At 44.1% G+C, this 19,411-nt stretch overlaps 1 protein-coding gene across 1 annotated transcript in view; it reads right to left on the minus strand.

Moving 5' to 3' along the window:
- Positions 1–590: 590 nt before the first annotated feature.
- The window catches only part of acin1b (apoptotic chromatin condensation inducer 1b), a 29,587-nt gene continuing 10,766 nt past the window's right edge, over positions 591–19,411 (minus strand). The window contains exons 7-17 of the mRNA XM_033610011.2: positions 16,574–16,694; positions 9,911–9,956; positions 7,925–8,070; positions 7,281–7,427; positions 6,940–7,111; positions 6,601–6,746; positions 4,656–4,763; positions 3,838–3,945; positions 3,043–3,424; positions 2,246–2,343; positions 591–2,085 (exon numbers count right to left, since the gene is read on the minus strand). Coding sequence (XP_033465902.2) covers positions 1,765–2,085; positions 2,246–2,343; positions 3,043–3,424; positions 3,838–3,945; positions 4,656–4,763; positions 6,601–6,746; positions 6,940–7,111; positions 7,281–7,427; positions 7,925–8,070; positions 9,911–9,956; positions 16,574–16,694 — 1,795 coding nt within the window. The 3' untranslated portion in view covers positions 591–1,764. The remainder of the gene's footprint in view (positions 2,086–2,245; positions 2,344–3,042; positions 3,425–3,837; positions 3,946–4,655; positions 4,764–6,600; positions 6,747–6,939; positions 7,112–7,280; positions 7,428–7,924; positions 8,071–9,910; positions 9,957–16,573; positions 16,695–19,411) is intronic.

The following is a 19,411-nucleotide window of genomic DNA, read 5'->3' on the forward strand; positions in this document are numbered from 1 at the left end:
AACTGGAAACTGGTCAGCTTCAGTGAAATCGAAAAGTCCCACGGAAAGAAGTGTATTTGACATCCTTCACCGGTGCCTCTCATGGAACAGATACTTAGAGTTTATTCGATGTATCGATCCCAACTGACTTTGTAAGACTTGGTTTCACGGACACCGACACTTTTTCACGTGCCTGTTAAGTCTGTTTTTGTCACGTTTAGTAAAGCATAATCTGCATAGACAGTTCTTTAAATCACACAAATATCCTGCTGTATATGTGTTCAAACTTCCACCCACGACTGTAGCTGGTGGATTCCCAAACCTACCAACCACTCAACAAATCGTGAGTGGAGCAAATCTAGCAGCCAGTTGCTAATGCTGGTGCTAATTTCCAACCCTGCGCACAGCTTCCAATAAGGTTTCCCAGTGAGGCCGGCATTTACAAGTGTTAGATCCCAGAACTAAAGCATTTCCTCTGCACTCCCATAGTTCAAATACCTCTCCGGTGTATTCACCATGTAACAGGTCAAAACTCATCGGCTCAGTGGCTCGCAGCCAGGTCACGATGCCTCTTTGCCAGAAATGACTAAGTAAAAACATCCAAGCAGAGCGGCTGATAACCAATTTAATTTTATTCATTTTTTAAATCCTCGGTACATTCAGCACTTGCAGGAAGGGGGAGAAAAGAAACAAAATCTAACTGTGTTGAGCTAAAAACATAAAATTAAAAATATTAAAATTGTAAGCATTACTCTAGTCTCCTCTTAAATATATATTTATATGATTGAAGGGTCAGAGGAGGGATTTGCAAATGGAGACTTCAGTGCATGGATGGTCAGCTTCCTGTAAGTATTACAGAATAAACCACTTGACAACAATTTTAAACCCTCCTCTTCTTGTCTCCAAAAAAACATCCACTAAAGACAAAGTCGGGCATATCTCCTGCATCAGCACAACACATATCACGTCTCTTCCTATCGCACACGTTTCTAGGTTACAGTGTTGAGACTTCAGTACCAGTTGCATCTTCGTGGGAGAGGGAGATGAAGGTTATTACGCACGCAAACATCACCTGCTGGAACGCACAACAACTCCGACCCTCCAAGGCTGAAAAATTAACATGATAATAAAATTTCAAAACAAAATCCTAATTTTGACAAAGACAGCCTGTAGATTTAGTTTTATTTAGAAAAAAAAGATCTCAGTGCTGAAGAGTGGAACACTAAAACTGATCCTAGAAAATATTTGAAGGTCAGGGATCTATTTTGGACTGGTTTTATTACAGGGCTCTGAGGAGGAAGGAACTGTGCACCCGCAGAACTAAAATAAAGAGGCGGGCTCCCAAACCTCAGCGGGACAAAATGCTGAGGCGAGCCAAAAAAACCACTGTCCTCTCTGCTTCTTTTCTTTAACAGCACTACATGGAGACGAGGAGGAACGCTGCTCTCTACGGAGGGAAAGGACTGACGTTTGCTTCTGGAAGACAGAGAGAGAACAGGGGAGCGAGACAAACCGGCGTTTTACCATTAACAAAACATGTCATTAACATTTTCTGTGTAAACTGACGGGGACGAGGGTGGGGGGGAAATGGCAGAAGTGTGTGGAAGACAACGCTGGCGTCAAAGTGGACGAATTAAAGCACGGTGGGGCGGGTAGCGAGGAGCAGAGACAAGTCCTGAACTTGAGGCTTGAGAAACGCATCTCCCTCCCAAGACTTCCTGTCTGCGGTGTCCCTAGCTACGCCACGTCCCTCTCCCTTTACCTTTCCCTGTAGCCACTTGGCCCTCAGCGGCGTCTGTCCCTGGGGTTGCTACGGCTAAGAGACCGGCGGCCACCGCCAGCACCTACAGACGGTCGTCTGGGCCGGTGGCTGTCGTCCCTCTTCCTGTCCCCTTCTCTGTCTCGGCCGCGGCCCCTCTCTCTGTCTCCGTCAGCTCCTCGCCCGGCTGCTCCGCTGCTCGCCGTCACGCTGACGTCTTTCTCCCGACCCTTCAGCCTCTCTTTCTTCTCCTCCTCCCGCTTCTTTTCCTCCTCTTCTCGCTGCTCCTTGCGCCTTCGTTCGCGCTCCTTTTGCCGCTCTGTGCGGTCCAAAAGCCTCTGCGCCGCCTGGTGGACACAAAGCAGTTAAGTTTAGATGAAATGAAGCCTAAAATCTGATTAGACATTCCAAATGAAATGTTAACATGGATGCTAACCAAGGTAATCCGGTAAGATGTTAAGATGTGTTAACTTGCTACTTAATTGTCTAAGTGTGTGAGTGACCAACCTGCTCCTCAGAGAGGGGAAGCCAGTATATACACGGAGCTGCTTTGGTCTTCAGGAACAAGTCGTCTAGTAATTTAGCAGGAGGCTCATCTCCTTTCTCTGCTCATAAGAAAACAGACATAAATTCATTTTTTCAAACGGTGGTACACAACTCAACCTGTGTGTTAAAACTAAAAAAAATGATCATGTCATAACAGAAAAGGTGAGCAATATGAGGTTGCATTACATTTAAAGAGTTTAAGTCAACTGTGCATACTTGACATGTCCGTCAATTTTCTTCTACTATTCTGAAGGAGACTGAGGTGTGGCAAGATTTTACAGTTGTCAAGAGTGGGGGAATTAGCTACAGAGACCAAAACCATTTTCAGTACCAGGCTGTAAACATGTTTACTCCTGCTGCAAAGTTGGGTATGATATCATGGGGATTGCTGGCGTCTGAAGTCAGCCTCTAGTGACCATTCAAAGAACTGCACTTCAGAGTTAACTTTATTTTTCGGCCCTGGAGGTTTCCACTTGGTTCTAATCTGTAAAAATAATAAATGGCCTTCATATTTTTTTAACATTGTTCCTTCAGGCAGGCTGGTAGAGTCATCTTTGTTTTAAGTTCTTCTAGATATATGGACAACTTTTATTTTTACTTTGGACACCAGAATTCTGAATATTAGTCATGTGAAAAACAAGTTACATGGAATTGAGTAAAAGAAAAGAGCTGACAAATAGAAATGATACAGAAGTAAACTAAAGAGAAGACTTATTATTTTCCCCATGCTTCCATTTATTCATAAGGACGTGTGTTACCTTTCTTGTCTGTCTTCCTCTCCTTGCTCTTGGCCCTCTCCCTCCTCCTCCGCTCTCTATCTCTGGATCGAGACCGCTGTCCGTCCTCTCCCGGTCGCGCGAATTCCCGCACTTTATCCCGGTCCCATTCCCGCTCGCCGCGGGCCCGTTCCCGCCGCTGCATCTCCCTCTCCCGCTCCGCCCACAGGTCCCTCACTCCTGCCACGCCTCGGTCCCGTTCCCGGTCTCGTTCTCGCTCCCTGTCCCTGTCGCGGTCTCTTTCTCTGTCCCTGTCTCGCTCCGGCATCAGAGGGGGCAGCCGGTTCTGAGGACCACCTGGCTGCTGGGGAGCAGCACGGTCCTCCTCCTTGTCTGGCTTCAGGATGCCTTTGTGAATGTCCAGCTGCAGGAAAAAAATATGGACACAAATGCCAGGATGTTAAACTTCGAGTCTGGGGAGAACATAAAATGGACAAAATTAATCAAAGGGAAAAAAGGTCCATAAACCATCTGTGATGTGAGAGGTCATATCAGAAAACTAAATCTGCACTTTTAATTATTAAGTGATAGCAACAAAGAGATTTTTATGTTGGAAAATTAGTAAAATTTACTTCAATGGTCTGGGGCTACTTTCCCAGTAAACACTACTGATGACGTAATACTGCCAGCAGCTTTAAAAGAAACAAATCCATGACATCATCGTCTTGTTTGAGTCGTCTAAAATAGCCAAGACAGTAAAATTATTTCCTCCTCTCTTTATTTTCTTCAGTACAGCAACAGTGACAAGCAGAAAAAAGCAATTCAGACACTCATTACCTCCTCCTGCTCACAGAAGTCGACGTTGAGGACCTTGGGATTGCTCTGAGGCCATTTAACCCCGTGGAGTGCTGCTCTGGTGGCGACCGCCTCCTCTGTCGTAGCGTACTAGAGGAACAGGAGGAGAGGGAAAAGGTTATCAGGCTGTTAAGGTGTAATCACATCTCAACAGTTGCTGCAAAAATAGCTTGTGGCAGGAACAGCAGGAGCCAGGTGGATGAGAACACAGAAGTGAGGAGACAATGATCACAGAAATGGTTCTGTTAATCCCTCAGCTCAAATGTGTCTAAATTATGTTCTGAGGGGTTTCATGTTAATTTTCGGCAGCATACTTCAGCAGAATAGCCCCGAACAAGGTGTAGTCCACCTCTCACAATACTCCTGCCCTCAAAGACGCAGTGTGTTCAGAAAGTAGTTCAAATGGGTCAGTCCTGTCAGCTCCATCAATACCTGACAAATTCAAGTAGCTGGTGAACACTTCCAGCTTTTAGGGTACCAAGACACGACACGGTAGAGTTTGTCTCACTGAGAACAAAAACTGCGCCATTATGGCAACAAAAGATGTGAGCTAAGGATCGGTGATCCATAAAGCAGCGTTGCTTGACCCTCTTCTTGTTTGGTGTGTATTGGTGGTTAGCAAACCAGCCTGGAGGTGCATTACTGCCACCAGGTGGACTGGAGTCGCTCCACACTCAATCATGGGCTCTCTCTGTCTCATTTCAGCTGAGTTAAGTGCAACACCTAGTGGTAAAGTTCAGTGTACCGGTCTGGTGTTTGGCTTCATTTTTCACGCTGGCCCAGAGCTATTTGGTTCTCACCGTGACGTAGCAGTGAGACTTGATCTTGTCGATCCAGAAGCCCTCTTCCACCACGCTGCCCGTCCTGTTCAGCAGCTCTTTGAGTTGGCCAAGGGTGAAGGGTCGCACCTGTGGGACAAACGAGCACGGCTCAGTCAATCATCGACAGTCAGAGTGGGTCAGTTCATGTACAGCACAGGGAAAGACGAATATATGTTGAAAATATGCTCAGTCTCTTTATTTCTATCAAGAGTTTTTATGCTTTCACTTACTGAGACCATAAAAAAATCTATCTTAGGCGAGATATAAGCTTACGCACAGACCGGCCACTGGTGAAAATATTGTTTCACTACAACGCATCCACTGGACAGGAAAGAATCACTGTGGCATTATCATCATGAGTGAATACAGCCATGTTGCAACATAAAATCACAGGAATGTTTGCAGTAATATCCACTATATTCATGATTTTAAGTACACTTTATGGACCTAAAAGTATAAGGTTATTGTCTGCCGATGGTCCCGGGAACTCCATGCCATGCCTTGAGAGCAATGGATGAGTGAAGGTGGGTGGACAGGTGTCACATCAGCGCAGAGCACTACTATCATTTAATAATACAAAAACAGCAAAACTACACTTAGCTACCTATAGGGCCATAGCCCCATCTACTGGAGAAGTCATGCAATGGCACCATTTCTGTGATTTAACACGGATTTCACAGTGTCGCATTATCAGGGGGGGAATTAAGGTTTGTGCCCTAAACGTGTCGATAGTGAGTTAATGGTGTCTTTTTGGATTTTTATTCGTCAGAGACACGAACAAGTACCTAGCAACGTCACTGCAGTGTGATAATGTCAGATGTGCGCAGAGGTTTACGGCTCATATTTGAGCATGTCCTGATGAATATGAAGTAATAGGAACTTTGATTTGAATGATGAGAGCCAGGAAAGAAATCACAGGGAAAACAAAAAGTTTGGGGAGAGAAATGCTCAACCTGCGATAGTGATGGTGCTCTAAATATGATGATGCTGGTTGATAAAATATGACAACTAGCGACAAGATTTCCATGATACTTTGTGTGCATGTTTTCGTAATTTCCAGAGGATGAATCTTGATGATTTTGTGGACCACCAGACTTCACAGAGGTCACAACTTTGACCTTAATAACAAGATACCTTTGAATCTAATGACTAAATCCCAGCTGGTCTTTGCTATATTGTGTATGTGGGATTAATGCTAAAGTACATGAAACAAAGAGATGTCTTTAAATTGTCTGGGGCCAGAGGATAAGCTCTTTTAGTTTAGCCAACAACATGGTCTTTCTCTCAGGCCAAATCTTATGTTATCCCTCCACCAGTGGTAAGGACCAAAGACAAGCAGTGCTGTCCCTACATTTTAAATCCAGCAGTGTTGCTTTGAGTTATACAAAATGGTAATGAGCATTACAGTCTTACAGCCAAGCAATAAATCTTTAGTCTTGTTTTGTTTGTTACTGTAGTCATAGAGTTTTACTGACATCAGCGAGGCAGGGTGGCATGATAGATATCTGTCTTTGATCCATGTGTAACTTTAAGTCTCGCTTCTATGACGCAAATGAAAAGAAATCTGCAAATGTTAGTCATTAAATGTGTAATGTCTCGTCTTGTCATCGTCTGTTTAGTCATGCAGTGAGCCCAAAACTTAAGGTGATAGTTGACTACAGCCATAATACCTGGGTAAGTGTTTCTGACTCTAATTATAGGCATGATGGTGATGTGGTTGCCACTGGCATCCACACAATAGGCCTCATTCATGGAAAAGCTTGTAGGGTAGATTTGGAAATGCTGGAATTTTCTGTACAATCACTCCCTCCACATAATTTTGGTTCGTGGGGAAGTCTAAATATCACACTCGACTAAAAAACAATACTTTTTGCTGTACTTATATATACGCCTTGTGATATGAAGCACTGAGTGATGAACCCACCAGGTTGGTCACGTGGATGATGTTTGAGACTTTGCCGTGAGGTGGCGAGGGCTGCCTGGTTGTGCGGACGGGGTCATCGATGGTGATGGACACGCCAGACTTCTGTTGGCTTATAGAGCGACGCACCAGACTGTCGCTAGGGGTAACTGAGGGAAAGATGGGAAAGAGATGAGAAGAGTGGCCTTGATTATAGACATTCCTGTTGTTTCATTCGTCCCACTAAGTAAAAGCTGCCTAACTGCCTAGAGGTGGTTCGTGACATTTACAAGCGGACCAGATGAAATGCCTTGTGTGAGAAAGCTGCTTTTCTGTAAGAAACTTTTCTGTAAAGCAGTTCACCTTTCTTTGCCTCTCCATCAACGCTGACAGATGTCTGTGCTTCCGAAGCTTCCTCAGAAACACTGTTCTTCCTTTTGTCTCTGGAAGTCCTGCGTCGTTTTTCTTTCTCTGTTTTCTCCTCCTCCTCCTCTTCGTTCGTTTGTCCGTTTTCCTGGCTGTCACCTGGGACAACCTGGGGACAGAATTACAGGTGGGAAAACAGTAATGTTAACAGTTCGAAACCACAGATGAAAGACTTTGGGAACATTTATGAAGCTGTTCTTATAATTAGGCATCAAACATAATTGGAAGTTTCGTTTTAGTAGTATTACGTTTTTATCTCACAGTGTGCTTCGTCTGACCTGTGTTACGGTACGTCGGATCTTGAGGCCTTTGTCCTGGTCGCCCCGGTTGGCGTCCAGGCTCTCGTCGTCTCCAGACATTTGCAGCTCCTCTGGGTGCAGCTCGACCACTGCCTCCTGGTTCACTTTGATGTCTGGGATCAACGACTGGAGGACAGAGACACAGACCGGAGATGATGGGAGGACAGGAACGAGGGAGAGAAATATTACAATATGTTAACTACATCTGTCAGCTGATACACACCAAGACATGATGGATACCGATTTTGTTGTAATGTCTTTGTAATCTTTGTAAATAAGCGTTTATTTTTAATACAATCTCCAAAATTCTCCCTGCTTACTTGTGATGTTTTTAAACTCATCACATTTCACAGTTGAGTTAGGAACATTAACACAGAGCTGTGAGGAAATCTTGTGATTTTGGGAAGCTGTAACCAAGCTAACTTTCTTCAGTTGAAACAAAAAGATTTTTATTTTACAAAAATACTTTTTGGCATGTTCATAATTAATAAATATTGGTCAGCAGCTCAAAATAGCAGCTTCGGTTAAAAAATACTGCCACAGCTAACATAAGCAAAATCATCATAATTATTTTTCCACGCCTGCACGGACACCTGGTCCTAGTCTCTACGCAGTGCCAGTACCTTCAGTGAGTCAGTGGTGATGCTGATGGATGGTTTCTTAGCAGTGACAGCTGTGCTGGAGCCCCACCGCCTCTTCCTCCCTGCTGCAGTTCCTGTTTCGGGCTCACCTGCTCCTCCATCTGTGGTGGCTGGAGACGTCTTGCTGCCTGCAGAGGAGTCAGAAAGATTAGATAATCATTACGGAGAGGGGAAACTGCTCTCTGCTGATCTTCGGTGACAAGTTACTGCAAGTTCATAGCCTAAAAGCAGAAATAATTTCTTTAATACTTTAACCCAGATAGTCATGCCAAGGGTGGCGGTAACTAATTAAAGTTCACAGAGTTTATGAATGGAACTGCTTGATTGAATCATTTCAGCAACTACTTCCCAATATTGGTTAATTTAAAACAATATTCAACATGTTTTACACATTTGTTCACAGCTATTTTTCTGTGCACTGCATTACTTTATGTTAAGAGCTTCTGCCACACAGAGCTGACGGGTACAGTGTTGTATGCAGGGAAAAATAACAGGCATTATGCAGGAGATAAATATAGTGAGCTCTTGTGTAAAGGGCAATGTGGCTGAAGGCACAAGCATGGACTTTATTGGAATAGCAGGAAATACTGTAGCTTGAGCATTTTCTTTTTACGTATTGTGGCCAAAACGAGCACATTAATTGAAGTTGTGTTTTGATTTTAATCATGTTTCAACAACAACAACATGGCCAGATCCACAATATGTTTTGTGAATTTTTTCAAAAGGCATTTTAAAACAAAAATGACCGCCACACATGAGCATTTTAACACCTTTTTAGATTTTTTTTTTTTTTTTTTCATATAGAACACCTGATAACCCATACCACACGACCATTCATGTGCCGGTGCAGACTATCTACTCTGCAGTTACTTAGTTACAAAAAATACTAAAGAGATGGTGAAAAGACCAGAGGTTTCTTTGTTTGGACCGACGTCGAGGTTGAACTGTTACTGAAAGTAACACATGAATATAAGGCGGTCAAGATGGTGGATGGTGGGAGTTGTTGCAAAGCAAATATGGTGACATATTAGGGCGGCACCAGGAGCATTATCTCCATGGTGGAAGGAAAAGAGTACCCACACAAGAAGGATAAAATCAGAAAAGGTATGTAGACCTAACTACAATGTTTTGGCTTTACACATTGGGACTAACGAGTTTTTAAAAGTCGCCCTTTCTGCCCATTCAGACGAAGGCCCTGTCTACACATATATTTTAAAAACAGATATTTTTCTCTACCTTTTGGCCTTTCATCCATACCTGAAAAGAGTTTTCAATCAGTAAAATGGAGATTGTTTAAATGCCTTCTAAGCTGAAGATTCTTCACAACCCCAGTTGGTTTGTTTCCATGTGGATGTGTAAAACTGAGCATTTGGGAAATGATGACTCAAGCTTCTCCATTCGCACAAGCCAACTGTTGCTTTGTGAAATGAGCACGAGACAGTAACGATTATGGACGTTAGGTTTTGTTATCACTGCTTGGTTCAATGATTAAGTTACATCTTAAACTTTCTGCTGCAACACTTTACGGCGGCCTCTGCTGCGCCCAACAATAATTATTTCACTTTAGCATCAGCAGTTTTAAGCCCACCGAAATTATGGTTTTGGATCAGGGCTGGCCGAACAGCAGATGGTGCGACAATTTCGAGTGAAAACATATTCATGTCCAGATCATCCTTTGCATCCTTGAGGGAGCTTCTTCATCCTTATTAAGAAGTGGGTGTACGTGGTTTAAAAATGGTAATGTTAACCTGAACACTTAACTACCTTTGTGACGAGGGGAGACTGCAATAGACAGCTAACGTCAGCAAACCTTTGCTGTCATTTTTTGCGCTTGGTCTTTGATAGTTTAAGGCAAGAACATTAAGGGTTTTGAATGCACAGAGTCGGGTATTTTCTTTTTCATTCTTGTCCCGCTCTTGTCTCTCCCAAATCCTCATGTAGGACTAAAGATGTGACTGGTATACTCACTGGTCAAGGATATCTTGCGAGCAGCGAAAGCCTTGGGAGTGGTGCTCTGGAAACAGAGAGAGACAGAGAGAGAACATACAGAAACCCCAGGGGTGCGGGGCGAGATGAGAACCAAGAGTCAAAACCCAAACAGGCAACAACAGAGAGGAGGTGAAACAGGAAAAGTGGAGGAGGGGTGGGGGCGGGGGGTTAAAGTAACAGAGGCCTGGAGGCTCCAATTGTACCACACTATGGACAGAGTTCTTGGGTCGATACAGAGAGACTCCAGACACATTTCTGCCTTCCACCTCTGCTCAAAGACACTGTGATAATTCATTACGCTATACTCCTTTTGTGTGTGTGTGTGTGTGTGTGTGTGTGTGTGTGTGAGACTCTGAGGACAAAGCAAGTACATGATGTGCATTAGTGCATGAGTCGGCCTGTGTGAAACTGGGTTGTATCTCAGTGCAGTATGTTATTACAAGATAATGTCCATCAGAGGGCTCTGAGAATAGAGACTAGCAAAGTGCCTGTTAGTGTGTGTGAGTGGTTCCTGTCACTTTACAGACTCACATCCCATTGGGACTGGATTTATTTTCTCTAAAGGAGGCTGGGTGATTTAAATATTACTTGCTCTGGTTGGTGATTTTAAGCTCATCCTGAGGGCCTACGTCTGATTCTCTACCTACCAACCAAGTAATACGGCCCTAATTAATTACTATTACTACAAATTACTTGTTATTTTTGGAGAATTTGTTGGTCCTTCCAAAACTAAAAGTGTAATTCTGAGTTTTTATGCATAGAGTAAGCTTGCCGCGGTAGTGGTGTTACCGGTGTTACGTGGTATTCAGGCATACAACCGTTGCATTACTTGCCAACCGCCCCACCATCATTTTGCTTTTCTGGCATTAATACTTGGACGACGGACGCTACAATTACAAACTGAAAGTGTCGCCTCAGTGGAGCAGCAGCAGCCGAGTTGCAGCACAGAGAAGCAAGAGTCAGATTTCACTTATCAGGTGACAAGGGTTAGGGCCCTGACACATCAAGCCAACGGTTGGCTGTTGGTCAATGTTGGGCTGTCAGCGAGCATCTGTCGCCCTATTTTATGCCATGTGTCCCAGACTGCTGGGCCTCGTTGGCCTTAGTCTGCTTTTTTTTTTTTTTTCAGCCAATTCAAGATGTTGAATCGGTGTTGGAGAAGGTGGAGCCTATCAGTGAATGAAATGATTCTGATTGGCAGTTTAGCTCAGTGCACTAGAAGAGACATGGAAGTGAGGAACGTAAACAAACGGCTTAAATCATATATCCATGTGAGAGGGCGCGAGATCAAAACAAACTTGTTATATGAGGTGAGATTATTTTTTTTTTGCCATTTGTAATTGTTTATATTATTGTTCGACAGCACACGGTGTACATGCTTTGCTCTTTCAACACTGGGTTGTGTTGTTAATGTGCTAACAGGCAAACTTGCTTCTTGAATCCATTCTGTCTGTCTACCAGTCTCCCTTTTTGAATGACAAATACAGACTATCACCACCTGGTACCGCTACCAGATCGTACATACTAAGTTGGCCATTGGTTGTAGTCTTTGTGATGTGTTCAGTGCAACTTTTTGGCTGAAACACAGGCGACGCAAGGCAACACAACAGTCAGCCTTTGTCGACGCTAGTTCTTTGATGTTGGTTTGGTGTGTTTGGGCCTTTAGAAGACACAAGATGATGGTGGAGGATTTTATGTCAAAGTGAAAAGCAATAGGGCCTTACCAATGTTTTTGTAGATACATTTTTTAAGAATGATAGTGGTGGTGCTGATCAAACTGACAACCACACTGCAATCTCCATGACTACTTCCTATGTGTTTCACCAGTTAAATGCTTTTAATATGACGCTGCAGCAGTAGTAAATGTTCAGTTTGCATTAGCAGTAGTTTAATACAGTGCTCTACATAAACAAAGCATCACTGACAAGTATCCTTTCTTGTAAAATTTCAAGTGCAATCTCTGACACCGTTGTTAACTGATTTCCTCAGCACAGCATCCCTAACACAAAGTTGCTATAAATGTTTTATGAGCTCAAGTAGCAAAGGATTCTGCTAACCTAAAAGATCACCCGTTTACATCAGTTAACTCTTGCAATGAAGTGAAAAATAAAGATGAATATTGTGAGACCAAGAAATGTGATGATGCAATATAAAGTAATAAGTGATTCCTGGTCGGCCTTTTCATATGTTGTCAGAGCTGAGTTCTGTGGAGCAGAGGTGGAGAACAGAGTGTCGAAGCCTCAAAGATCTATCAGGATCATCAGTACTGCAGTTTAAATTCACCTTTAAAGAATAACCATGTTTAACAAAGCACAACCAGCAGTGCATGTCAAATGTATGAACATTTTCATCTTGGTGTCAAAATATCAAATTAAAACTGCAGTACACGTGACAGTTCAAAAATTTGCGCTACATTACAAAAAGGACAAAAAATTAACTCCTCTTATTTAGAAAATCCATTAAAATAGTAAACATTTTAAATAGAGGAATAATCACAAGTCATTTCCTGGTACCATTTGACACCTGATTCCTTACTGGCTCGACTATGGCCCAACCGCACGACAGTGTGTACTGTATCTAGGCAACAAGGATCCAATCAGAGAAGGCAGAGGAGTGAGGGCGGGGCTCGATTTGAGTGTGCAGATTTGCCACCATGCAGGAACTGATCACTGGGTTGACTTTTTTTCTTGAGTGGGGCTGGGGAGGACTTTTCTTGATTGACTGCTGATCAGAGAGTCACGTTTCAGTCTTTTGCCGAGGGTTTTAAACTGCTTTACGATGGATTCTGACAGGGTGGGGGTTGACGTGTACTTTGTTAGAGTCCATGATCTGTGAAGTACGTGTGGCAAGCAAAAAAAAATCCATTTGTGCTGGTTGAATTGTCTGAGTTGTCCATATTCTCTGAAATACAGTCCTGTTGTGACAGTTGGGGGTATCTGAAGTTTCAGAAACGATAACACGTACTGTGAGTGTTTGCTGTCTTGTTTAGCTCCTGTTTTCAAGCAGTCCGTGATGTCTCCATAGAAAGAAGGTTTGCAAAGTCCTTGAGTTTCTGACAAAAGATGGACAAAAATAATCCAGAAGACTGTGTCTGTTAGATTATAATCCAGAGGAGCAGGCAAAATAAAAAGGTTTGCCGGACATCATCATGAGTGTATTTCCTGGCATGCATGTCTCTGCACTCAAGATGTAAGGATCAAGCTGTGGGTTTAACAAAGAGACGGATGTAAAAATAAATAAACAGCAGCAACTGTCCATTCGTCACGTCCACAGCAGAGGCAGGATATCATAAATTCCTGGTGAAACATCCACTGAGTCACACTTGAGTTCACAGACAGTGTGGCTGCAGAGGAAGGGAGGTGATAATTTCCAGAGTATATCCAGCTCTCAGTGTGGATGATCAATGTCACTCTGAACCCACAAAAATTCCTGGAGCATAATGTAGTGTCAGATTACTTGTCCTTGGTACCACGTCCTTTGAAAGTCTCTCTAAAAGTGGAAGTGGTGCAGAGTTCAGGGGAACAGTTCTCTTAAGAAAGCAAACTTTGAGCATTGTGACAGGATTTACACGCACAGCTGAGTGATTAATGTCACTTTTAAAAAGCTGGTCCAGCTTGTCCAGGCAGAGGATGGCTTTTAGCCTTCAAAGCTCAACCAGTAGTAGTTCCATATTTTTTGAAAAGTGAGAAGAAGTCCACATCATTGTCACAGACGGGTCCATGAAAAGAGTCCCTTAATTATCAGTTCCAAGCAGATTTTCTCAGATGCTTAGGCTGAGTGTGTTTTAAAGCTCAAAACCTCAAACAGCGATCATAAAAAACGCCAAAGCCCTGATCACTGTGTGGGTTACTGCAGATGTTCAATGTCCAAGGTCATTACTCCACCCCACAGGCAGGGGGCAGTGGTGGATTGGAGGTAGAGGCAAAAACAAAACTGAAGAGCTGAGGAGTTTTGTCTTTTCTCTGAGCTGCGTCTGTCTTTTGGAGGACGGACGCACGGACATTGGAGGGCAACACTCTGAAGATGTGCTTATCCTCAAAATGGCAGATGGGAAAGGCGGGGAGAGGCGACACAAAGCGACAGACGCCCTCCCCAACCCTTGCACCATCATTCATCACCACCGCGCAGTGCAGCGCAGTCCAGTCCGGTTCAGATCGGCGAGCAGGCTTCCAGCCCCTGCGGCTGGGTTACCATGGCAACTGTGTGCTGCTGCAGTTACCATGGCTGCCACTGCTGTCGGCGGTGGTCTGATGCGAGCTCCAGTTCCTGCTGGCTCAGCACGTCACTGGAGGGCTACAGGGGGGAGGCCTCGCAGGCTCAGGCTTTACTCAGTGCCATGGGGTTGCAGACTCTGGGCCTAATTCAGGTACCAGCGACGCACTTGGGCATAGCGGGACAGGAGTTGTAGGAGTAGGAGGAGGAGTGGAGGAGGTGTTGGTGGTGGTGGTGGTGGTAGTAGTAGTAGTACGCAGCAGGTACCATTAGGGGCAATGGAAGAGGCATGGGCACCTTCATAACAAAGCAATCAATGGGGTTTTAAACAGCAATCACACCATAAATATATATAGTGAGAGAGAAGCGTTCATGATGGGATACAAAGGCAAAAGATGGAGAGTAAGGGGACAAAGAGGGGAAGAGAGTGTGAAAGAGAGAGTGAATAAGAGAGAGACAGAGGCAGTGTGAAAGGAGCAAGCGAGAGAGCAGAGAGAATGAGGACAGGGTGAAAGAAACAGCAGAAACAAGCCCTGATGCATCTCTACACACACTGTCTGGGTCCATTATTCATGCAAACCCAAGGGAGAAACAAAACCCACAGACAGAAAAAAAACCCATGCTGATAACTTCAATCGCACAGCAGCTTCCCAGTAAATCTAAATTAGCCGCTCTAGAGCCTGATGCCTCGAATGTTATGCAAGGTATACTGGTTGGTTTCAAAGTAGTGAGAGCTGAACGCCACATCTGACAGTAACAGTAGCTTCATAATGAGCTCCGGTAACAATTCTCTAGGGTATCATTAGACTGTAAATGGAAAAAGGTGTGTATCAATCTTTTTTAACTGAATATAGAAAACTGCTACTCTGGTCTAATACAATGACTTTCAAGACCCTGACACACCACATGCAAGAACACGAGCTGATCATCGGTTTAAACACGCTGCGCCGCGCCAGAGATGGACCATATCTGGAGTCCGACCAAAAGCACACCTGACCGCCTCCAAGCAAGTAGCTGTGACGTCTGCTGACTGCAGCCAACCCCTGGCGACCCTATTTCTTTTGCTAAAACAAGTCTGTGTTGCGAAACTCAACTCATGTTTGTGCAGGAGACCAGAGAGAAAGTCTTTCTGTGCTCGTCTTTCGTAGCTTTTTGATGAATCTCTGTAGTTTGGAGTAGGGATGTTAGCGATCAACCGTCAACTGGTTGACTGCAGAGAATAATTCTGACCAGCTAAGCATTTAGGTTAATTTTGCTGCCCCTAAGTTAACCTATAACTGCACTGTGCACCATATGGATCAGGTGGGAGCTAATGTTAGCTAGCAGCACTGCTCGTTCAGCAATTACCGCTAGAAGCACTGCTCCGACCCAACAGTGTTGCTGTGGAAACATTGGGCCCACCCTCCGGTCTCCTGCCAGGTTGCTCCGGTGAGAAAGTGGCTAAATTTCAAGCCACAAACCCTCTTTTGTTAGCTCTGTTAGCAGTGTTAGCATGACTAGTGGCACTAACATAGTCTTTTAACCGTGGACCAGCCTGCTACTTTGAAACGTCACCAACTCAAGACAGGGTGCTGTCATGGAAAAATGCTGTGGTGCAGAATGATCAAACGCTTTTGTAGTTTCACCTGCAAACACTTCAAAGAGGACAGCTGATGTCCGCATGCATGAAAGGAAATAACTGATCAGTCTCATTATAGCCTGGAGTCTGTCAGAAGGCAAATCTCGCAAGAAAATACAGTGCACCAGGATCTAAAGCAGTGAAATAACGATGCTTAATAACCAGTTGAAGAGTTCCCTCTGACTAACAACCTATGCCACAGTTTTCTTTCTCAGTTGTTTGAACAATCAGCTTGGTGTGTCAGGGCCCTGAAGTTTCACATTCTTGCTTCCTCCCTTCCTTACACAAACACAAAAGCATGCACTTTCTGCAGCATGTATGCCTAATATAACACACCACTACCATCACTTATAGCATTCCTGCAGAATCAACACTTAACATCCCTCTGCAGGTTCCAGACAGACAAGGGAAGTGTGTGAGAGATCATCTAAGTGAATGAGCTAGTTATCGAATGTTAGTCGAGTTAAACACAGATGGAAGGGATTAGTTCATTTCTGATTCCCCAGGACCCAACTCCAACTCAACCCCTGTTCGGTCACCCTTGAGAATTTGCGGAAAAACCCCCAATTGAGTAATCAAAAGAGGTTAAAAAGGATGCAGAAAAAGTTTACAGAGTGAGAGTCAAAAGGATACAATCTCCACAGGAGCAAAAGGAGTTAACAGCTGTAACAGCGTCGGGGTTGTGTTGGTTTGAAGTGACCCTCTTAACCTGTGCTGCCAACTACACATGCTGTTTTACACATGAATGAGGATGCGGGTTAGTGGGAGACAGAGCAAAGACCCGGGCACCCCCACCATATCAGTGGCCTTACCTCCTCCAGGCGGCCCTCGCTGTTCTCTGGCTCAGCGCCGGAGGGCGGCTGCTGGGCCACGGAGCTCTCCGAGTCTGGTTCCACCTCTGTCACAGCGGCTGCACTGGGCTCCGACACCTCCCTGCAGGAAGACGCGATGGATAGAATATAGAAGGAGGGGTAAAAGAAAAGGGCTTAGACTGAAAATGGTCCTTCTCTAACCAATTCTCAGCTAGTTATAAGCTTGTTATTGTTGCCTGCCATTTGGTAAGTCCATCTCTCACACTCACTCCTAACTCATAAGAGTCATGATGTATTCGTTGACATTTCAAGTTATGAATCACAAAGAAAAATGATCTGTCCTTTATCAGTCGAACAATGGTTTCCGTGAGGTTGCGTGATGCATAATTTAAACCCATCAAAGCCTTTTATTTTTAGAATTGATCGATAATGACCACAATCATACACTCACGATGATGTCAAGGCCTGGCAGCAACCTCTGAGTGGGTGTGACTGTTGTGTTGACAGGAGGATGAATCGAAAGAGATCAGTATCATGATTTTGGTTTCTGATTTTCTTCTGTTTCTAACATTTGGTTGAGGCTGAAGTTATTTGGGATTGCATAACCAAGTGATTACCTTCATTTATGGCTTCTGGATCAATAAAATAATACTTTGGGTGAGACAAAATCTGACCAACTATATGAAGGTTAGTCTGAAAGGTGATAAAATGATGTGTAGGGCAAGACCAAGGCCCCAAAATCAGCAACCAGGCTCTGAAGCCAATTAAATATAGTGGCCAGACCATGGAATTACAACTTCCTGGTCCATTATGTGATGCCACTAGACCCAAAAAGACTTTCTTCTGTGGACTTACATTGCCAAAAAGATGTCTATAAATCAGTGGAAACATTTTTTGAGTGTTATAACCCTAGTGAAACTGCCATTTGATCCATTTAGTCCACAAATATTTTGAAAGTCTGGAAGAGCAGCAAGATTAAATCATTTTATCCCCATTCAAGTGAGCGGAGAGATAAACCGGAAGTTAGCCGCCACGCCAGAAGAAGTCACGTACAGCTGCTCTGTGGGTCCAACTATGCAGACGGAGAGTGGGAGAGCAGTTTTTTGGCTTCATGTGCCCCTGATTGACTTTCATAGGAATGAAGTACTGTATTCGGTTCTCTTTCTACATCCATGGACAAGACCAGGGAAAACAGAGGAGAGTCAGAGAAAGAGTGCCGGGGGCCAGTGATCTGGGTCAGTCCTGCTATGAATAACCCACCAGCTAACTGACACTGAGGGTCACAAACACTCCTGAAACTAACTCATAGTCCAAGACACACACTCACAGCTGACTCCGTGTGTGTGGTCTTCATCCGATCCCTGCTGGGTTGTTACTCACAAACAAAAAAAAACAAAAAACCACATCTAACACAGCCCATGAAAGCCATGCTTGGAAGTTCCTGTGAGTCAGAGCTCACTTCACACAGCCAAAAGCCGCTCTCCATGTTTGGTTTTATCGCTGTTATCTAAGACAGACCAAAACCAAACAGATGTCATCTTTATATTTTTAGCATCTCCCTCAACCTCCCCTACCAGCGCTATCAAAAGTCTCCTCCGCTGCCTCCGTGTGATGACACAGGCACAGAGGCAGCACCCTGTGGGTAGGAGAATCACATCCTCTAGCTTCCTTCTCTCCATCAGAGTGAACATCCTCCTCTTTGATTTGTTGCATGAGGCTTTGCAGAGGAAGTAAATACATTTAAACATACATCTCATTTCTGAAAAGCATCAAACAATGGAGGACGATTGACCTATCATCTGACTGATTAACTGCCCTGTTGTTGCAGCCATTGGTGGAGTAACCTTCAAAATAAAGGTGATAGGGCGCTCAATTTGATGCTCTGAAGACTCTTTCTGGCTCAAAAACTGACTCATCTTAACCAAAAATCACTTCTACAACCAGGTGAGCAGCTGTTTGGTTTGGATTTATCTTCTAGTAACCATACCCAATAACAATAACTATAAAACATATCCCCGTGACTCCCTAACAACTACTACCACAACCAACTCAGACAGGCGCACATCAGCTTTTCTCTATGCCCATGACATGTAACATGGCCACTGGCAAAGTTTCTTTTCAGAGGAGGGGCTGTAAGGTTAGTTTCTGTTCTAGTGAAATCTACCCAGAATGTTAGGATAGCCTGCTCAACCTCCTCCTCTGGAGATTAGTCACTGGCAGTGAGGAGTGTAGGCAGGAGGACAGCATTTTCCCCTCCTCCACGCCACACTGACTCTCCTCATTTGCCCAGGGTGTGGATGTCAATGGCTAAGTGTGTGTGTGTGTGTGTGTGTGTGGGGGTCTTAGGCAAGACCAGAGACGCACCTGCACAGGCTATAAAGGGAGACAGATGTCAACTTGAAATACAATCCCTTCGGATCAGGAGAGGGGAAAAGGCCAGGCTGAGATGATGTAATGATCACTGAATGCAAGTATGAGTGACTAACTGTGTGTCTGCATGATGCTCTTCTTTTTAAGTTCTAACAGCTTTGTATTCACGTGACACATGGGCTGGAATGAGGAAGCACGTTCAAGTAGAGCTTTAACCTGAAGAACATGGGAAGCATAAAAAAATTACACTACTTCTATTTAAACTTCTCAAAAACCTGACTATAAGTGTGGTATGACCTGAGACGCCGGTTCTGATTCGTTGTAGCTCATCTGAATAACTCAAATCATGCCCTAATCAACAAACTGGACTCATAAAGCGAACCAAAACATTATCACCGATAAAATAGGATACATAGTCAGCTCCCACGGGGACGAGAGTGAGAGGGCTGGTGCCAGCTGGGAGAATTA

This window comes from Epinephelus lanceolatus, chromosome 22 (genome assembly GCF_041903045.1).
Source record: "Epinephelus lanceolatus isolate andai-2023 chromosome 22, ASM4190304v1, whole genome shotgun sequence".
In the NCBI taxonomy this organism is placed as follows: Eukaryota; Metazoa; Chordata; class Actinopteri; order Perciformes; family Serranidae; genus Epinephelus; species Epinephelus lanceolatus.